The sequence below is a fragment of the Bufo bufo genome, chromosome 3, assembly GCF_905171765.1.
Source record: "Bufo bufo chromosome 3, aBufBuf1.1, whole genome shotgun sequence".
Lineage (NCBI taxonomy): Eukaryota > Metazoa > Chordata > Amphibia > Anura > Bufonidae > Bufo > Bufo bufo.
In genome coordinates this window covers 95,330,821-95,353,576 of record NC_053391.1, presented here as the reverse complement: position 1 = coordinate 95,353,576, position 22,756 = coordinate 95,330,821, and the positions used below count along the sequence as shown (strand labels likewise).

General features: G+C 45.3%; 1 protein-coding gene across 2 annotated transcripts in view; it reads right to left on the bottom strand.

The window, feature by feature from the left end:
• LOC120994642 overlaps positions 1-21,765 on the bottom strand; it is a 79,497-nt gene extending 57,732 nt beyond the window's left edge. For both annotated transcript variants that reach the window (XR_005777448.1, XM_040423357.1), the window contains exons 1-6: positions 21,694-21,765; positions 19,465-19,603; positions 17,858-18,000; positions 15,715-15,832; positions 11,294-11,422; positions 10,397-10,620 (exon numbers count right to left, since the gene is read on the bottom strand). Coding sequence is in view for 1 of the 2 variants with exons in the window: in XM_040423357.1 (XP_040279291.1) it covers positions 10,397-10,620; positions 11,294-11,422; positions 15,715-15,832; positions 17,858-18,000; positions 19,465-19,603; positions 21,694-21,759 (819 nt within the window). In the remaining variant the exon portion in view is untranslated. The remainder of the gene's footprint in view (positions 1-10,396; positions 10,621-11,293; positions 11,423-15,714; positions 15,833-17,857; positions 18,001-19,464; positions 19,604-21,693) is intronic.
• Positions 21,766-22,756: the final 991 nt, after the last annotated feature.

The window sequence follows — 22,756 nt, the reverse complement described above, 5'->3', positions numbered from 1 at the left end:
GTTTCCATGGCAGCAAACACGCCGTTCCCCTCCCCTCCAATCATCCCACGCACTTTTCTTCCCTCACACCCCTCGCCAGATCAGCGGCACGGCCGCCCTCTCACTTACACCAGATGCTCGCCGCTTCCCGGCCTCTCCACACGCTCCCCCGCCACAAGCCGCACCAGGGCCGAGGTCCCCCTATTCCCCGCCGCCGCGCCGGCCCGCGACTCCATCCTCCTGCCGCGCTGCCAGTGGCGGCCGCCGCGTCCCGGCGCCCGGTTCGCGCATGCGCGGCGGGGGCGCTGCGCATGCGCGGCCGCGGCGGCGCATGCGCGGTAGCCTGGCGGCCGGCCACAGGTGCCGCACGCGTGCGCTGTGTACATGGGGGTGGGGAGCCAAGGGGTGCCGCTTGCACACCCCTGCACCAGCCCCACGGATCCAGCTACCGCTCCCCTCCATCAGGCAGCGCTCCAGGGGGGGGGGCGCAATTCATCTTCACAAGAGCCGGCATCAGGGAACACACCCGCCAGGCCAACATCCATGTACGATTAAAAATCCATACACTTCATACAGTCACCAAAGAAACCCGATAGGAAAAACCCGCCATATAAAAAAAAAAAAAATATATATAAAACCCGCCATATGAAAAAAAAAAAAACCGCCAGAAAAAAAAAAAAAAAAACCCGCCATATGATAAAAAAAAAAAAAAAAAAAACCCCGTTTTCCATTAGAACATCAATATCCCTGTAAAACCGGAAAAAATAAATAAATAAATAAAAAGGTCCGTATTCACACCTTCCGCCACAGCACGGGGCCTCATTTCACATACCTTCCATACCATACCGGGTCACCGTTGCTACTCACGGCGCAATCCTCTCAGGTCATGCTAAACGTTCAGACCACAGTCAACTCTCGTCATAACACTTTCTGTCTACCCCTCTTTAGGCGGTCAAGCTTAGACTTATTTACGCTGCACGTATCCAGTGACTTTTTCTTGCTACCAGGTACGTACACCTGCTCAATCGTTTTCTGTTTCCTACATTTCAGTCCATCCCGTTAGGGTCAGCGTGCTGGCATCAGGGGCTTCGAAATCCCACTAGATTAACCCCCTCTTGGCTTCGCCATCAGTCAGTGGTCCGCGAGGCCAACACCCCGCCTCACACGCTCGGAGGCAGCCGCCCATCGCGCCACTCGTTAGTAAGCCGCCTCGCTGTTGCATAGAGAGGGCCTCACCTGTCACTCCCTTTCCCTAGTCCTGTCGTACAAGTCACCGAGAGGCCTCACACTCCTGCCACCACGTCAGTGGCCTCATCAACCCCTCGCGCCAACTCATAGATAGAGCCTCTCAAGCCGCTCGGCAATTAGCAGGGCCTCATCTGTCACCATCCTAGGCTTAATTATTTCGCCATCCGGCATAGCTAGCTTGCCAGCACGGTCCTGTGTTTTCCCCACACTAACAAACTATTCTGTTTTAGCATGTCTCTGGAAGGAATTGAGAACTTTTCCCTTCCGGGCACTCCGGCTAGATCCATCACCTTAGCCCAAGGAGACGATCTTGCCAGCCCAGCATCCATCAGAGCCTGGACAATTCCGCGTATCACGACGGAATTGAAGAGACGGCATATCCCCTTCCCCGCCACGGCAAGGAAAGCGGAGCTTTTCCGACTACTACGCACGTCAACCAGTAATGCGGAGGCAGGGGAAGGACCCAGCCAGTCCAGCACGGGGGATATACACGCCATGCTGGCCTCTTTGATGACGTCCATGTCCAGGGTCAACAACAGGTTGGAGAGGCTGGAGTCGGTCACCACATCCCTCTCCTTGGCAGGGCCACCACCGGCAGCGTCACCGGCACCATCCGGTTTGCCAGTGGCCGTGCCATCCATCAACCCAGATGACCAAGAAGTCAGCCCGGCGCACATGATACCGGAGCACTTGAAAAGGGACATTCTGGAAGCATTTATGTCTCAGCACCCATCCAGACATCTCACGGATTTCCTCGTGGCAGGGCTGACAGAAGGCTTCCACACGGGCATCCTGCACATGCCGACAGGCACCCTGGAATGTCCAAATCTCCTATCCGCCCAAGGCAACCCCACCGCAATTGACGCCCTCATAGCCCAGGAAGTTGCAGAGGGTTTCGTGCTAGGACCATTCAAGACACCCCCATTCACCACATGGCGCACCAATCCCATTGGCATCGTCACCGGGAAATCTTCCCAGAAACAGAGGCTAATCATCGATCTATCGGCACCACACGGCTCAGCCGACCCCAGTCTCAACTCCCTCATTCCGTCGGAGGAATTCTCACTCCAATACACCACTATAGATCACGCCATCACCGCCATCAGGCAAGCAGGGGTCGGAGCATGGCTCAGCAAAACCGACATCGCCAATGCGTTCAAATTGCTACCAATTCACCCATCGCTGTGGCACCTTCATGGCATCAAGTGGTCCGAAAACTATTATTTTTTCTCCCGGTTGACCTTCGGATCCAAAAGTAGCCCAGCCATTTTTGACACATTCGCGGAGGCACTTTGCTGGTTGCTCTTGAACGTAGCAAGATGCCCGATGGTCTTGCATTACCTGGATGACTTTCTACTCGTGGAGGAAAACATCTCCCCTCCCGCCAGCCTCAGGGCCACCATCAAGCTATTCGGGGAACTTGGGGTACCCATCTCCACAAAGAAAACAGAGGGGCCGGACACAGTCATCACCTTCTTGGGCATTCAGTTGGATTCTGCCTCTATGCAAGCCAGTTTGCCACTCGGGAAAATCCAGGTTATTCTCAACCACATAGACAATTACCTTCAACTCGGCGACTGCAATCGCAAGGAACTACAGTCCCTATTGGGGTCCCTGAACTTTGCCATGCGCATCATCCCCCAGGGTCGCGCGTTCATTTCACGGCTTCTGCGCCTTTTCCCCCTTTTCCTTCACGACTCTCACAGGCTGCCCCTGGATGCCCACGCCACTGCAGATCTGGGTATGTGGAGGAGATTTCTATCCGCCTGGAACGGCAGGAGCATGTTCCTCCCTCAGCTGTCGGACTCTTCCCCATCAATCTGGTCGGATGCGGCATCCACCACAGGTTTCGCGGCCATTTTTGGGAACGATTGGCTGTGGGGTAGCTGGCCTCCTGCGGTCCAGGGTTTGGAAGGATTCTCCACTACCTCGGCTCTGTTCGAGATCTACCCCATCGTGGCGGCCGCCGTGGCGTGGGGTCATTCATGGGCTAACAGGTCGGTCCGATGCTACTCAGACAACCAGGCAACCTGCCAGATCATTAACAGGGGTCGGTCCAAATCCCTCACTATCATGAGGTTCCTGCGCAGGCTTACTTGGTTGGCAGCTTGCAACAATTTCTTCATACACTGCTTCCACGTCCCGGGAAGGTGCAATACGGCAGCTGACAATCTGTCTCGTTTCCAATTTCAGGCGTTTCATCAGGCTCTCCCGTCAGCGTCACCCACGGCCTCCATCACCCCGTCATTTCACCAGCTCATTCTGGATTAGATGTCATCATGCGCCATAGCCAGTTATTATCCCATTCTGCACTATCAGACAACACACGCAGGTCATACAACAGAGCATTCACACTGTTTAACAAGTTCCTGTTGGAACACAACATCACGCACCCATTTGTCATGACTTCCCTGCTGGGGTTTGCTTCCTTTTGCCACCTCAAGCTCAAACTGTCATACAACACCATCAAACTCTATCTCACCGGCATTCAACATCACATGCTGATCATACACCCTAACAACATCAGTTTCATGGCCTCACACCAGATCAAAACCATACTCAAAGGCATTCAGAGGACAGAACCCGCACGGCCGACACAGAGACTGCCCATTAACAGTCACATTTTCAAGGCATTATCCGACTTATTAGACACCAGACCTTTTGAAGCTGTTACCAACTCCATCATCAAAACAGCGATGTACCTGGCCTTCTACGGATTCCTGAGGCCCGGGGAATTCACCACGACCTCGGCGACCCAAACCACACATTGTCTACTAGCCTCCCACTTGACGAAACACGGGGATCATTATATCCTAACCTTACCTCGCTCCAAAAACAGTCAGCTTTCACCCGTGGACATTCCATACTACCCTACGCAGAACAGATGGTGCCCAGTCGGGGTTCTGGACGCATACAAACAGCATCACAAGCTCCTACCCTGTCAGCCACTACTTCAACTGCGCGGGTCTGCACTCACCACCACCACCTTTATGATCTATGTCAGGTCATCCCTCACTCAACTAGGCCTCAACGCATCCAACTACTCTGGGCACTCCTTTCGGATCGGGGCCGCATCCACGGCCTCCAGTGCCAACATCCCGGCTCATGTCATTAAGAAGTTGGGGCGCTGGAAGTCATCCGCTTTCACACGTTACATTCCCAATCCAACACGGGAGTTAAGAAACGCTTTCCAAGACATGTCGGGTTGAGCTTTCATGTATATCGAATACAATAAAGTGTTTATTTCATTTTTGCCCTCTTCTTTCTCAGGCCTACCTCATCCTCGGTTTCGGCACACCACAACCGACTACGCTTATTCCCTGATTTCCTAGGTTCTTCACTGTACTACCGTAAGTGCCTCACACAAGTGTGAAGGCTTTGGCCTGGATTTGTGGGAGGGGCTGAGGTCCGCCTCCAGCCTATTTAGGGCACCCCCCTACCTGGCTCCTGCACCGTCCGAGGTCTGAACTTGACCCTCCCACCACTCCACTCATTTATAACTCATTTCTTCCACATCTCTTTCCTTGGGTGGGCCCTCTTCTTTCTCAGGCCTACCTCATCCTCGGTTTCGGCACACCACAACCGACTACGCTTATTCCCTGATTTCCTAGGTTCTTCACTGTACTACCGTAAGTGCCTCACACAAATATGCAAATTAACCTGAGATAAATCAGAGCTTAAAAATATGACTCTTCTCTGGTCACACAAGTAAGATATAACTCTTTTATGTTAATTTGCATAAAAGGCGGGAAGTACAAAAATGCATAATACTTATTGAATTCGTCTGCAAATGAAATTAAAAGTGTAATTTATATGTTTAGGGTAACACAATGAACATTTAGAAACGCTCAGTGAGGGTAGCATAGTAGAGGTGACAGGTTCCCTTTAAATGACAGAACCTGAATGCTGATGGTAAATGGATGGTGGCACAAACATATGAAGATGTCAGTCAGGTAAAGAAACAGATAATGGCAGTCAGGTAATAAAGCAGATGGAGTTAACAAAGAATAATTAAGGCTACTTTCACACTAGCGTTCGGGGCTCCGCTTGTGAGTTCCGTTTGAAGGTTCTCACAAGCGGCCCCGAACGGATCCGTCCAGCCCTAATGCATTCTGAGTGGATGCAGATCCGCTCAGAATGCATCAGTTTGGCACCGTTTGTCCTCCGCTCCGCTCAGCAGGCGGACACCTGAACGCAGCTTGCAGCGTTCGGGTGTCCGCCTGGCCGTGCGGAGGCAAACGGATCCGTCCAGACTTACAATGTAAGTCAATGGGGACGGATCCGTTTGAAGTTGACACAATATGGCTCAATTTTCAAACGGATCCGTCCCCCATTGACTTTCAATGTAAAGTCAGAACGGATCCGTTTGGATTATCATGAACAAAAAAAAAAGAAAATTTTTTTTTTATTTTTTTTATTTTTTGTTCATGGTAATGCAAACGGATCCGTTCTGAACGGATCTAAGCGTTTGCATTATAGGTGCGGATCCGTCTGTGCAGATACCAGACGGATCCGCACCTAACGCAGGTGTGAAAGTAGCCTAACAGGCAATAAGTGACCTAGACTCTAACTATCCCTAGACATTGGCCTTCAAGCCAAACACCACTGACCCTCACTGTCCCTGAAGATAACCCTATGGAACCCTGTATCTGAAATACTAACCCTAACATCACCAACAACAGGAGGCACTAGAACGCAGAAAAAACCTGCAGAGATGAACTGGAAAACTGGAATCAAAACAAAATAGATTCAATCGTTCTAGGAGACTCCAAAATCAGATCTGGGTTGAAATATATGCAAGACTCAAACTACATAGGCTAGAAGCAACTAGGAAAGGGACTAGATACAGGATAGAAAGGTTTGTTGATACAAACGCTGTCAACTAAGTGGTTTGGCTTTGAGCTAAACCTAAAGTATTAACCCTTTACCCCCTATTACATGGATCTGGACTTTGCTGCAGGAAACAAACCAGGCTGTCAAATCCTGGAATAGTCCCGGTGTAGTTGGCAGCTGACCCACAGGGGTCAGAGAATCAGTGCAAGGTAGTGTACCAAAGGAACAGACAATACTCGTGGTCAGGAAACAGGCTGGCATCAGAGCACGCATAGTTTGTGTGTATCTGTAAAACAAATCCAGTCAGGGCAGGCAGTGGATGATCAGAGTCAGTAAAAAGGCAGAGTTTTACACGAGTAGATAGAAAACCATGTTATAAGGGAAAATAATAAAATCTACCCAACACCGATCCCAAACCCGAACTTCTGTGAAGAAGTCCGGGTTCGGGTCTGGGTACCAAACATGCCGATTTTTCTTACGCGCGTGCAAAACGCATTAAAACGCTTTGCACTCGCGTGGAAAAATGTGCTTTTTCCCGCAACGCACCCGCATCTTTTCCCGCAACGCCCGTGTGAAAGAGGCCTAAGCCTTAGTAATGCCTATACATTCCTGGGGCTGAGCTGTGCTTGGTAAGTTGCGAGAAGGCCGTGTTGCTCACAAGAGCACCGGTGCCTTCTCAAACAGCTGATCAGCGGGGGTCCCGAGTTTCGGACCACCACGATTAGATACTGATGACCTAGTCTAAGGATAGGTCACCAGTATCAAAATCTCAGAAAAACCCTTTAAACTGTGGTTTTACAGCATTTTACTTACTTACTGTAAAAATACCTCCCTCCTACAAAAGAAAAAGTTGAAATCTGTCACCTGAAAGATATAGATAAGTAAATATTGGAACAAGAATTGTGAATTCCTGCTGGCATTTTACTATAAGATTACGTCTGCAATTACTCCATGCCAGCTGGCACGGAATAGCTTGATCATTGCTGTATCAGCTTAACAGTCTCTAAGGGAGATGATTTCATTACTTTAATCTAATTTTAAAATATTGTATTGGATAAATTAAAGTAGATATTTGTTTTGAACAAACAGGTAAGACACAGTAAGCATTTTTATCCATATTTATATTCATTGGACTATAAAGGGGAATGTTTTATTGAAACTTTTTTTTCTATTTTGAATAAGTGAAAACTAACACGTGCTTTGTGATATGACTCTTTTATGTTAATTTGAAGACTAACACATCTTGAAGACTAACATTAAAGGGTTTGTCATGTGTGGACATTGATGGCATATTGGGATATGTCATAAATGTCCGATAGGTGTGAGTTCCACCTCTAGGATCTGCACCTATCTGAAGAAGGTGGCTGCTCTGTGAATGGAGAGCATGCTACACATGCACGGCCACTTCATCATTCAATGTTATTAGACTTCCTAAAATAAGCTGAGAGCTGGCTTAGTGTACTTTCACACTAGCGACAGGGGACGCCGGCAGACTGTTCCGTCGGGTGAACAGCCTGTCGGATCCGTCCTGCCGCTTGTTCACGTGTGCCCCCGGACTGCTGCTCCGTCCCTTTGACTATAATGGGGGTGGGGGCGGAGTTCCGACGGCAGCACGGCAGCGAACGCTGAGAGGCAGCCGGACTAAAAGTACTGTTATTTCTGGGAGTCCTATATCTGTGAATGGAGAGGTGCATTTGCAGCATCCGCTCTATTGACTGTTATGGGACTTCCAAAAATAACCGAAAGCACCAGCTCAGGTACTTTTGGAGGTCCCATAGCAGTAAAAGAAGAGTATGCTGCACATGTGCGTCATGCTGTCCATTCATGGTGGGGCCCTGTTCTAAAGACAGGAGCGGGTTCCAGAGGTAAGACTTGCACCTACCTGATATTTATGGCATATCCTATCAATATGCCGTAATTGTCCAGATTGGACAACCCCTTTAACTAACACGAAATTGTCATCATTGTTTATTTTTGCGCAGATACAGTGGAACTGCCACCAGGTCATCGTCCCTGTCTCTACCGGCATGTTAGTTTACATTATACTGCCACCCCTCCCCTCTCACACTTTAGAGCGAGCGAGAGAGAGAGAGACTTATGTCATGATATGGATCAGTGAGGCCCTGAACGTTACCCTGCCACTGTCCCTACCTGCCTGCACGATACGCCCTAGATGACGGCCCACAACTGGACGGCGGTCCCTTCCTTACTAAGTGCACGGGCCTACAGGGGTAAATGCCGGTACAAAATAATAAAGGTAGTGATAACCGACTCGATGGGTAGGATAACCAGAACCAGAACAGAATATAGCAGAATAATACAAGCCTATGTCAATACCAGAAGTAGTGTTGAGTGAATCGAGCTTCAGATCCTAGATACAAAATCGATTCGTTCAAAACTTCATTTGATTGCTGTACAGAGATTCGTCTATGTACAGCATTCAAATCTATGGGCTCCAGAGAGGCAAATTTTTTATTACTGAAGTCTCGTGGGACTTCGGTGAATAACTTGGGGATTTTTAAACTTTAAAACCATTTAAAACATGTATCCGAAGTTGGCTTCGGTACTGAGGTACCAAAGCCAATTTCGGATCCATGTTAAAGTCACTATGTTCACCTCGCCGGGTCTCCGTACAGCATTAAAACGAAGTTTCGAGCGAATCGACATCGGATCTAGGATCCAAAGATCGTTTCGCTGAACACTAACCAGAAGAATCCAATCTAAAGCCAAATCAGAAACCAGAAAATAGAAATATGTCAAGCCAGGAAGTCTCATCAGGTCCAAATCGTCAGGCAAAGGCGTAATGGTCAGAACACATTTTTATATTTATAAAAACTTATAGAACACACAATTTACTATAACAATACAGTGCTGCCCCCTGCTGCCTTGTATTGGTATGTTCCATATTTAACTCTGAGGCTTCCAGCTAAGGGTCCATTCACATGTCCGCAAAATGGGTCCCCATCCGTTCCGCGTTTTTGAAACAGCAGAAACCCAGCAGCTATGGCGCCTGCTGCACGAGCAAGGGAGCCATCTTTAAAGTGGCGACTTCCACCGTACATGTACGGTGGAAGTCGCCAAGGGGTTAATAAATGCTGATGGTGCTGCAATTATAAGAAGTCTTCTATACAGATACACAGATATCCAAGTTAGGCTACTTTCACACTAGCGTTCGGGTGTCCGCTCGTGCGCACCGTTTGAAGGGGCTCACGAGCGGCCCCGAACGCATCCGTCTGGCCCCAATGCATTCTCAATGGAGGCGGATCCACTGAGAATGCATCCGCCTGCCAGCGCTCAGCCTCCGCTCCGCTCAGTGAGCGGACACCTGAACGCTGCTTGCAGCGTTCGGGTGTCCGCCTGGCCGTGCGGAGGCGAGCGGATCCGTCCAGACTTACAATGTAAGTCAATGGGGACGGATCCGCTTGAAGATGACACCATATGGCTCAATCTTCAAGCGGATCCGTTCCCCATTGACTTTTAATGTAAAGTCTGAACGGATCCGCTCAGGCTACTTTCATACTTAGAAAATTTTCTAAGTTTTAATGCAGACGGATCCGTTCTGAACGGATGCGAACGTCTGCATTATCGGAGCGGATCCGCTCCGAACGCTAGTGTGAAAGTAGCCTTACTTTAGCTGTATCTCTATCTCTCACAGCAGGGAGTAAGTAAAGGACTGCAGTAATCCAAGTCTCCCCCCTACTCTTCCTCATATTGAATTGAATAGTGTGTCCTTCCTACAAATGAATACAGTTAATAAACAGCATACAGCAATTATTTTTTAAAATTCTAGGTTAGAAACTTGGTTTTGCACACAGAAGCGTATTTTAAGGGTACATGCACACGGGTGCAGGTTTAGAAACATAAATTCCATACAGAATTATGTGCAGATCTCTGCGTTTCTGCACCAAAATTCACGTATTACCTGTGGTTCTTGGATGAAATCCAAATAAACTGACATGAAGTCATAATTTCTCAGCAATGTGGGCACATAGAACATGGGACCAACACAAATCCTTTCTTCTGCCAAGTGAGCATGTAACAGGTCAGCCAGTTTCATAGGTACAAATCTGTAGACAGGTTCTTGCACAAACCCTTTAAACAATCTACTTGGAGCTAAATGCATGAGCAACAGCTGCACAAATATCTCTACTGTCACCTTTGCTGCAGTTTACAGTGTAGTAGGTAAATGTATCGGCCCTGTACTAGGTAAATTAATTTGTGGCAAATTGCAGAACATTTCCGTATTGACAAAGATAAGAAGAAAGGTACATCTACCAGTAACACCATATGGCAAGCTGTAGAATGTGACAAACAATAGAGCTAGAATGGAACATACCTCTGGGTGCTCATTCCTATGCATGGCGGGTGGTCGGGAGTCCATAAAGGTGATGTATTCCTCAACCAATAGTGTAGACAGTGTATCTACAGATGTACTAGGCTTAGATGTTGCAAAGACTGTCTGTGTTAGAGGCACAAGCAATAGATAATCCTCATCTAAAAGGCCGATCTTGGCTTGTTTATGACAATAAGACATCACATTCCGCATACATCTTGCAAATCCTAAAAATACAAAAGGAACATGTACAGCAGAGTATATAATGAGTGTGCTTTTTTTTATTTTAGAAAAACTATTTTAAAATTACCAATGAATGAATTCTGAGTTAATAAAGGCGCCCCTGAAAAATTACAGCTATAAAAATGTATCTCGCTCTGGCAAACATGGCGTGTTGTTACATTATATTAACAGTCTATTGATTTTAATGGTCATCATGTAATACATCAGCAGGTGGTGCTGCAGGGGAAATGAACACTCCACTTCCTGCACAGAGTAATGGCTCATGTACACAACCTTATGTATTTTGCAGTCCGTAAAAAATATGGATGCCGTCCGTGTGACATCCGTATTGCATCCGTAATTTTTGCAGATCCATTGTAACAATGCCTATACTTGTCCGCAAAACGGATAGGACATGTTCTATATTTTTTGCGGGGCTACGGAATGGACATACAGATGCGGACAGCATATGGTGTTCTGTCCACATTTTATGTGGACCCATTGAAATGAATGTGTCCGCATCCTATCTGCAAAAAAACGGAGCAAACACGGAAACAAAATACATTTGTGTGCATGAGCCCTAAATCTGACCTCTGGTGATCCGAGCAGGTTACCCTGTAAACTATCTGTCCCTATCACTCATCCAGTTGATCCATTCTTACTCTATACAACACTTACCCTTGATATCTTTCAGGTTTTGAAATGTCTGTTCCGCTGAGAGCAGAGCCTCACAATGTAGAGCTATCTCTCGGTCTAGTACTGATCGGGCCTTGTTCAAGGACACGTGTGACAGATATTCCATGCGGGCTGTGAGAACAGCACAGATAATAAGTTAGCATTCTTGTTACAAATCATGGCACTTAGCATTTCAAGTGTGAACTGAACATCCTTAAAGGTCCCTGTAGATTATCAGGAAGGATGCACTCCATCCCGACAATCGCCTGCTCTTCAGTGAAAAAGACCGCTGCAGTGATCTCTTCCACAGTATGAGGAGTGATCACTAATGCTATCACTCGTCCCCATACAGAATCATTGTTTGTCGGCATTGTTTACACAGCACGATCTGCTGCAGCCAAATGTCGATTTAGGTGACCACTTGAACAATGCGATTACCTGATGAACGAGCGTTTGGCCTATTTTAAATGCTGCATGGCTCCTGCTCTAACGGCCCAAATTGGCAGAAGTGCAGATCCTGGCTGTTTAACGCCTTAGATGTCACAGTCAAAAGCGACTGCGGCATCTAGGTGGTTTTAGAGGGAGGAGCACTGTCAGGCACCAGCACTGCCATGAATGAGATTGAGAGGTATATACATACACAAATGAGACAAAGATAAATCATTTCAGAAATTTTTCCACCTTTAAAGGGATTCTGTCACCAGGATTAACGATATGGAGATATTTATATGTGCCCACTAGTCTTCATGCAGTGTTTACAATGATCCCTCTTTTTATGCTCTGTGTGCCTTATATTCTTATAAAAAGCGATCTTATTCATATGTCAATCACCTCTGTCAGGAGCCCAAGGGGTTGTCCCACGATCTCCTGGACCCCGGCCGCGCCCATCGATCCGGAGCCCAGCACCGCCTACTACTTTATATTCACTGCACTATCCTGACGTCATGTAATCTCTGCTCCGTAGTCTTGCACAGGCGCAGTGGACACTGTAGTCTGCGCCCGTGCGGACTACTGGCACCGGCTTCAACTTGTCCACTGCACATGCGCCGGCTCCCTGCGCACCGCGATCGGACCGGAAAATACTTTCTTTCTCTGCGCAAGTGGACAAGTTGAAGCCGGTGCCAGTAGTCCGCACGGGCGCAGACTACAGTGTCCACTGCGCCTGTGCGAGACTAGGGAGCAGAGATTACATAACGTCAGGATAGTGCAGTAAATAAATTAAGTAAATGGCGGTGCTGGGCTCCGGATCGATGGGCGGTGGTGGGCTCCAGGAGATCGTGGGACAACCCCTTTTTATAAGAATATAAGGCACACAGAGCATAAACAGAGGGATCATTGTAAACACGGCATGAAGACTAATGGGCACACATAAATATCTACATATCGTTAATCCTGGTGACAGAATCCCTTTAATGTGACCTATAAACTGTACCACTCAATTGAAAAACAAACTGAAATCTTTTAAGTGGAGGGAAGAAAAATAAATAAAAATAATAATGTGGTTGCATAAGTGTGCACACCCAATTATAACTGGGGATGTAGCTGTGTTCAGAATTAAGCAATAACATTCAAAATCCTGTTAAATAGGAGTCAGCATACACCTGCCATCATTTAAAGTGCATCTGATTAACCCCAAATAAAGTTCAGCGGCTCTAGTTGGTCTTTCCTGAAATTTTCTTAATCGCATTCCACAGCAAAAGCCACGGTCCACAGAGAGCTTCCAAAGTATCAGAGGGATCTCATTGTTAAAAGGTATCAATCAGGAGAAGGGTACAATTTTTTTTCCAAGGCATTAGATATACCATGGAACACAGTGAAGACAGTCATCATCAAGTGGAGGAAATATGGCACAACAGTGACATTACCAAGAACTGGACGTCTCTCCAAAATTGATGAAAAGACGAGAAGAAAACTGGTCTGGGAGGCTACCAAGAGGCCTACAGCAACATTAAAGGAGCTGCAGGAATATCTGGCAAGTACTGGCTGTGTGGTACATGTGACAACACTCTCCCTTATTCTTCATATGTCTGGGCTATGGGGTAGAGTGGCAAGACAAAAGCCTTTTCTTACGAAGAAAAACATCCAAGCCAGGCTACATTTTGCAAAAACACATCTGAAGTAGTCTCTCAAAAGCATGTGGGAAAAGGCGTTATGGTCTGATGAAACCAAGGTTAAACTTTTTGGCCATAATTCCCAAAAATATGTTTGGCCCAAAAACAACACTGCACATCACCAAAAGAACACCATACCCACAGTGAAGCATGGTGGTGGCAGCATCATGCCAAGGGGCTGTTTTTCTTCAGCTGGAACTAGGGCCTTAGTTAAGCTAGAGAAGATTATGAACAGTTCCAAATACCAGTCAGTATTGGCACAAAACCTTCAGGATTCTGCTAGAAAGCTGAACATTAAGAGGAACTTAATCTTTCAGCATGACAACGACCCAAAGCATACATCCAAATCCACAAAGGAAGATGATTAAAGTTTTGGAATGGCCCAGCCAGAGCCCAGACCTGAATCCGATTGAAAATCTGTGGGGTGATCTGAAGAGGGCTGTGCACAGGAGATGCCCTCGCAATCTGACAGATTTGGAGTGTTTTTGCAAAGAAGAGTGGGCAAATCTTGCCAAGTCAAAATGTGCCATGCTGATAGACTCATACCCAAAAGACAGAGTGCTGTAATAAAATCAAAAGGTGCATCAACAAAGTGTGTGCACACTTATGCAACCATATTATTTTATTTTTGTATTTTTTCTTCCCTTCACCTAAAAGATTTCAGTTTGTTTTTCAATTGAGTTGTACAGTTTATAGGTCACATTAAAGTTGGAAAAAGTTCTGAAATGATTTATCTTTGTCTCATTTTTTTCATCATAGAAACCTGACATTTTAACAAGAGTGTGTAGACTGAACCCAGCGTCAGGGACCAGGTAAGTATGATCACCACTGTCGGTCAGCCACTCTGTGAGGTCTGATATAATGTTGGGTAATCCCGTTAAGAAAAATTAATTAGAGATTATATGTACTGAAAATGGTGCCATTAAAAACGACAACTTGTAAAAGTAAGACCTTATACGGTTACATGGACAGGAAAATTACAAATTTATAGCTCTTGAAATATCAAAAAAATGAAAATTAAAAAAAAATAAAAAATAGTGTAAATACAGTACATTGAGAAATATGATGTTCAGAATGAGCAACATACTTTTTCCAACACAGAAGTCGGATAAAGTGATAAAGCCTAGAGAGACTTCATTTAATTACAAATTTTTTCCTCCCAATAAAAACAAAAAAACTAAAATGTAAATTCATCAGAAATCTGGGGCATTAAGGCTGTATTACACAGCCCGATGTGGCGGACGATTGTCGGGAGGGAAGAATTGCCGGCAGTATTAATCTGCAAAATGATCACTAACGGAACTGTCGTTAGCGATCATCTGCCGAAAAATCGGCAGGTGTAATACAGTATTTACTCTCTGTGTTGCCTGGGAGCTTTTGAAGCATGCATACTGGTGATCCGGGTGGGATAGGGGGACCCATAGTGAATTTTGTTATGGGGCCCAATATGATTTGTGTACAACCCTGGTCACAGCCTAAGTAATGTGTATTTCATTTATACATAGGGATGTTAGAATGGATTTAGGAATGGGTAAGTGACCTATCCAGATGTGTTCAAGGGTCATTTTGTGGAACGGAAATAATAGAACAGTCTTATCCCTGTCTGTAATGCAGACAAGAATAGGACATACTGTAGGACATGATCTATATTTTTGCGGATGGCACAGAACAGACAAACTAATGTGGACAGTCCACGGTGTGCTGTCTGCATCTTTAGCGGTTCCATTGAAGTAAATGGGTCCACATACTATCCGCAAAAAATGCGGATCGGATGAGGACAAAAAACATGTTTGTGTGCATGAGCCCTAAAGGTAACATATGCAAAATAGAATGTTAGGGTATATTTACACGTATCAGATTCACTGCAGAAATCAGGTTCATACATCTAAGGATTTTTTTCTGCAGCATATCCATGTGATTCTTACAAACCCAATTCAAATAAAAGGGTCAAATTTTTGCTAATATTTCTGCACCAAATCTGACTTGAATGAACATACAGTGTCCTTAGGTCCTATAGGATATGAGCAATTGTCTGAGATGCTTTTAAAGTAGTTGGAAGTAGAGGAAGTGAAGTACAAAAATGCTGCCCATAGTGAAATTATAGCCATCAGCATTTATTTCTTTTTTTATTTGTGAAAAAATCTAATCTAGTATCTGATGGGTTGGTGTGGACAAGTGCTCAAACTTTCTGCCCACACATATCCTGTTATAAACTTATACATAGGTAAATAACAATATACTATAAATAATTAGAAAGAAGTTGAAAAAGCTGAAATAAAATTATCAATCCATTTACAGTTATCCCGTCATTACCTTTTGTGTTGGCTAATTGCAATTTCCAGGCCAAAGTTCGGAGTGTGACCGGTATGGGCTGATTTAGAAGTGCATGCAGTTTTACCTTCATGCTTGGTCTGTTTTCTAATATATTGATCTAGCAAAAAATAATTTAATGTATAGTGTGAAAAAACAGATACAAAATCATTTTGTGGGTAAAATATACTAACCATAAATGTATATTTTATGTTTAATATCAATATTACACATTCTTCTTTTTGAACTCTTTATTGCATTATACACTGTTTGTATCCAGGGGTTACGACCACCCTGCAATCAAGCAGCGGTGGACGTGCTTGCATACTATAGGAAAAAGTGGCGGCCTCTCTGGTGGCCAGTACCTCGGGAGTGCTCACAGGTCGAAGCTTTTTTTTATAGTGTGTAAGCACGACCACCACTGCTAGACTGTAGGGTGGTCATAACCCCTGTATATGAGCAGTGTATAATGTGATGAAAAATGAATCAATCCAGCAAAAGAGGACATGTGGATGATCACACTACATTAGTACCTTATTTTTCTCTTTAAAGAGGCACTTTTTTCCAGAAAATTGTGGGAAAAATAGTGGTGCTCTATAAACCATATACTAGTTATGGAAGCGCTTACTAGTATGCTGTTGTGGGGAATGGTGAGTGATGCGCTTCAAGAGCTGACTGTAATTACCGCACCCTGGTCTTCTCTGGGCCCGTGCTGCACTGTAAGGATGTAGTGTGCTGACTATGACCTGACGCTGCGCAGAGTCAGCTCACAGTGCATTGTGGGCCTGGAGAAGACCAGGGAGCGGTGAGTGCAGGAGGGAAAGCCGGACCTGCAGAGTAACTTATTTTAGTTCTGATGGGGTCAGGGCCGTCTTTAACGCGGGGCAAAAGGGGCAGCTTCCCCGGGCCCAGTTGCTCCTTGGGGGCCCAAGGCAGCTGCCTCTTGAGCCCCACTGGCCACTGCCCACAAATTATTTTTCATCCCATAAGATGCATTTCTCCCCCCCCAAAAGTGGTCGAAAATTCCCCGGTATCTTATGGGGTGAATACTAATCAGCACTTTCATTATGGAAGCGATGATTAGTACCGGAGGACCGGGAAGCGGTGAAAGCTCTGTACTCACCGCTTCCTGGTCCAGGAAGAAGAGAGAGAGCGCTGGTGGTGAGGAGCGCTGTCATCCAGGAGCAGCAGAAGAGGTAAGTTGTTTATTTATTTATTTGCACTGATGGCTGGGGGCTGATACATGAGGCTGGGGGGGCTGATACATGAGGCTGGGGGGGCTGATACATGAGGCTGGGGGGGCTGATATATGAGGCTGGGGGGCTGATACAAGAGGCTGGGGGGCTGATACAAGAGGCTGGGGGCTGATACAAGAGGCTGGGGGGCTGATACAAGAGGCTGGGGGGCTGATACAAGAGGCTGGGGGGCTGATACATGAGGCTGGGGGGCTGATACATGAGGCTGGGGGGCTGATACATGAGGCTGGGGGTTGATATATGGCATTGGGGGGCTCATATATGGCATTCTTGCCCAGGGTCCAATCAATATTAAAGACGGCCTGGATGGGGTTCTAATACGAGGTCTAATATGACGTCTGATATGGGGTCTCACATGGTCTAAAGGGGATCTGCTATGAGGTCTGATATAGGCATCTGACATGGAGGTCAGATGGGGTCTGATTTAAAGGTTTGATATGTGGGTCCCATCTGAGATTTGATATGGGGGCCTGAGCTGAGGTCTGATATGGGGGTCTGATTTGAGGTTTGACATGGGGGTCTGCTGAAATTTTTTTTTTCTTATTTTCTTTCTCTAAAACCTAGGTGCATCTTATCATCAAGTGCGAAAAATATAGGAAGTGCCTTGTATTAACTTTATCTACATGATAAATACCATTTGCTGACATGAGACAACCCTTTAAGGAACTACTTATTCATGAGATAACGATTCTGGACCATCTTTGCTTATAACTGCATGTTGTGCTGTTCCTCTATTATTCCTACTAGAGGTTTATGAATGAATTGTAAACAGTCTGCTGAGATATGATTAAGGATATTTTTGATCTGAAATGCTTCAGAAGTTAATATTTATGCTGTTACTCGGCCAGACAAACACCACTGTGTGATTTAGAAGAACACATTTCACCTACCACTCCATCCTGAATGTGTGAAGCCACCACGTCTGACTGACTTCTTGGGATGACACCATCTTGTTGTTCCTGGGCCACATAACTATTTATATTTTCCTCCAAACTGGAGCTGATGCAAGCTGATAGTTCACTGTAAGTAGTACCTGGAAGTTAGAGAAGAGAGAGGGCTGGTATTACAGTCCATACTGCCACATAGTGCCAAGATAATGCTGCAAAAAATACCACCATACACTGCTAAATAATACTTCCATCAAAGGACAGTCCTGGCTTCCACTGGCCACTAATAGCATGTCATCATCTTACAACAAACGTTTGATTGGATAACATTTAGTATACTTTACATAGATGTGTTGGTGCTGCAGACAGATATAAAGTGGGGGCAAACTTATAGGGGCACATTTATTAAGACCGGCGTTTTAGACGTTGGTCTTAAAGGGACACTGTTACCTGGATTTTACTTACATCACCACATTAGTCTCCACGATTTACATTAAAATATACCAGTATTACTGCCCTGTGTCTTTTATTCTGTCTATAAAATCGGTTTTATTAATATATAAAGTACCTCAATAAGGAGCCCAAGAGGACATCCCTCTGGCAGTTGGAGCCCAGCCGCTCCCATTGCTTCGGAGACCAGCACCGCCCCACTGCTAATTTATTCACTGCTCAGCGCCGACGTAATGTTTGTGGAGGCCTGGCATCGGCCTCACAGAACTCACTGCGCATGCGCCAGCTGCACAAACGGGCGCTGCACAAACATAACTTCAGCGCTGAGTAGTGAATAAATTAGCAGTGGGGCGGTGCTGGGCTCCGAAGTAATGGGAGCGGCTGGGCTCCAAATTTTATAGATGGAATAACAAACACAGGGCAGTAATACTAGTATATTTTAATGTAAATCGTGGAGACTAATGTGGTGATGTTATTAGCTCAGTAAGTAAAATCCAGGTGACAGTGTCCCTTTAATATTCCCTATAGCTGGCGGGGGTTCCGCCGAAGTTATGAAGAGGCGCCGGCCTCTCCATAACTTCGGCGCATCCAGCGCCAGTTCTAAATATAAGACAGCTTCTGAGCTGTCTTATATTTAGACCTTTTTCAATGGTAAATGAGACGACCTTTCCCCGTCCACGCCATTCCCACAATTTTAGACCTGGTGTGAGCGGGGTTAAAATTGCAGATAGCGGCTGCGCCTGAAATACGCCTAATATAGGCGTATTTCAGCATGATAAATGACCCCCAAAGTCTTGCATTTTGACAAATTATATTAAAGGGGTTTTCTGAATGTTTTATACTGATGACCTATCTTAATTCCGTCACCGGTGGATGTCGCAAGCAGCTGATTTGGAGCCTGGAAAACCGCTTTAACATCCTGACTATGTACTTTGTTAATATTCTAAAGACTCATGCACATGGCCATATTGCTATTTCATACATGTTCTATACTGCACAGAGCCAACGTACAGACTCATAGATGTCTACTTTACATCTGGATGTCTCTAATTTCATACTCCGACATAGGCCATACACATAGGGATTTAGTGTAGCACCATGGATGGTCTGTGCACTCATCTCTGCCATATACAAGAAGCCTCATGCCATAGTGTTAATACCTGACTTTACAGCTTTGGCTGCTTTGTCGAGAACAAATATCTTTTCTGTTTCTGACAGGTCATTGAAGAAGTTGATATTATTCTCAGTCATCTGTTGTTGTACAGCATCATATAATTTACTTGTAAAATCCTTCCATTCCTATCAATGCGAAAAAAAAGGAAAAATCAAGTGGATTATATTACCAATATAAATATAATAAATATAGGTGCCCTCTACCCAACCCACAATCCTTAATTATTTAAGGGTAAATACTTGGATGGTTCTCTGGATATCATTTTTTGAAGTCGCATCTGTTCTACTTCCTGTCCTGAGTCATTAACTTCCTGTTTGCTTGGACCTTTAGCACGCAGATAGCCTCAGTTACATTTTTCCATTAGCTGCAGCCAGGCAGAGCCCTCCTATAAAGGAGCTCAATTAGAGCATCACACTGATATGCAGTTCTCTTCTGTGGACATCTTTACCTAGTCCTATCCAGAAAGCAATAGAACTGTGATACTGCCATCCCAATTCTACACCTACTATTAAAAATAAAGATCGCCTTGCAGATAACACCTTCCCCCCACACAGCAATGGATGAACTATTTACATAGGAGGATTCGAATTTTGTGCCTACTGCTACAGAAAGACAATAATTCAATTTTCAATGTCATAGTATTACTGAGTAAAAAAAAAAAAAAAAAAAAAAAAAAAAGTTTTCTATTAATACTCAGTTTAAAAAAAAACTTTTTGGACGGAAATGTCCCTTTTAGTAAGATCATCCCCCTCCCATTCTGCTCAAAAGATCATAGAATCGGCACGTGTAAACGTAATTGGTTGGTTACACGACCATTGCTTCTGAAAGGGTTAATTGTGTAATAAATGTTGTGGCCATCACTGCACACGCAGGGCATATCATCAGTAAGGCCTAATAGGCTATTCGTAGATCAAATATAAGACCTTGGTGGCAATAGTCAGCTCCAGTGGGGTTGTCTTCTGCTTGACCTTTGGGGACAGTTCTGTATCAGAGCCTGGGCCCACTAGACTAGAGGATCTTCTAGTACTGTGGTTGGACCAGTCTTAGGTTGGTCATCTGTTTACAGCCAGGCTGCCATGGTCCTGCGTCTGGGCAGCGTCACGCTTGTGATAATCCGTAATCTAGAATGAATTTTCGTAGCCTCATACAGCATGCCATTACTCAGATATAACCTGATTAGTGACGGGGTTCAGTACAGTTGCCCCTTTATAAACAATGGAGGAATTTATTATTCCCACTATTGCAGTTTTCTGGCATAAAAAAAGTTGCAAACACTGTATTTGTGACTTAATATCTGTGCAAAATATTTTTGCAAGTGGCTTTTCTTCGCTGCCCTCGCCCCTTTCCTAAAAAGGGGACACGGTAGCGGGCCTGGCATATTTATCTATTCTTATACTAGTTTTCTGGTGTAAAAGAAGACTGATATCTGCACCAGCTAGGGGCTGGTGTAGATTTCAATTTAGGTGCACTGACTGCTGAAGGATGCACCTCATTTATGATGAATTGAGCTCCTCATCCTAAATTAGGTGCATCCTCTGGCAGCACACAACGATATCATAGACCGTCATACGGTTTATGATAAATGACCCCCTGTATGTTTAAAACCCTTGTTAATTCTTTTTCTGGGAAATATTTCTAGGAAAATCACAGAATCCTGTGTCAAGAAAAGTAAGGGTCTTCTCTATGAACATTCAATCACTATTCAGGAGGCTGTGGTTTATGCGGCTTAGGCCTCATGCACACGACCGTTTTTTTTTTGCGGTCCGCAAAACGGATTTCCGTTGTTCCGTGATCTGTGACCGTTTTTTCTTCCGTGGGTCTTCCTTGATTTTTGGAGGATCCACGGACATGAAAAGTGAAAAAAAAAACTAAGTCAAGTTTGCATTGAAAATGATAGGAAAAACGGACACGGATCACGGACACGGATCACGGACGCGGATGACTATCTTGTGTGCATCCGTGATTTTTCACGGACCCATTGACTTGAATGGGTCCGTGAACCGTTGTCCGTGAAAAAAATAGGACAGGTCATATTTTTTTCACGGACTGGAAAAACGGATCACGGACGCGGAAGCCAAACGGTGCATTCTCCGATTTTTCCACGGACCCATTGAAAGTCAATGGGTCCGCGAAAAAAAACGGAAAACGGAACAACGGCCGCGGATGCACACAACGGTCGTGTGCATGAGGCCTTATAGAGACTCATTTACGGTACCTGTAGATTTTGGACTTGTGATCTTGTTTTTTCCAGCCACAAGAGACTTGCAGAGCTCGCTGCCATGCCTTCCCCCGATTCGTATATCACCAGCGCGCCGGTTACTACAACAAACTATGCAAATCTCAGCAGGACAGACAGGCCGGGAATACCTGCACTGATTTGCATGGGAAGAACACACACTATTAACCCATTGTTTGCTGGAAGAGCCTAGCATACAAAGGGACTTTATTTGTGGCTACAGAGAGGCCCCGCGTCGCTCCATAAAACAGTATCATATACAGTAATTGCTAATGTAACCACCTCATAATCCATACATTAAAATCTACAAACATAAGGCTACTTGCACATCAGCGTTTTCCTTTCTGGTACTGAGATCCATCATAGGATCACTTTTTTTTTTAAATCACAAATGCTGTGCCTGGTGTTTTTTCCCTATTGTTGCCCATTTCTCATAGACACCGACTGGGGGTCATTTACAAAGACCTTTGTTTCCCCCTTTTCTAGCAGAGAAAGCGACAAATTTATAATGAGGCCTGGCTACGTCATAAATTAAGTGCACCGCTGGCAGTTCGTGCCCCTAGTTTAAAAACTACTCCAGTGCCTGACTGGACTAGTTTTCACTTTAAAGGGGTTATCCAGCCCCTATTATAATGACCCCCCTAATGCCCGGGCACCTCAGATAGATTATACTTATGCCACTCTCCGGAGTCGCTCCTGCTCCCCACACGGCCGCAGGTTTGTAAATGTGTCACTTCCAAGTGGCGAGGATGGCGCAAAAATGCCAATGTGACAAAATATGTGGTATGACATTTTTTATGTTTTTTTTTTTAATACATTTTTCCCATACTGCCCTACAAAGGAAGTGACATTATGGGGGAGTACATACTTTCAGTAAATTGGTCCAAGTCAACCTTTCTAGTGGCTCATGCACACGACCGTTGTTTTATTCCGTGTCCGTTGCGCCGTTTTTCGTTATTTTCAGCGGACCCATTGATTTTTAATGGGTCCGTTGAAAACTCGGCTAATGCACCGTTTGCCATCCGCGTCCGTAATCCGTGGT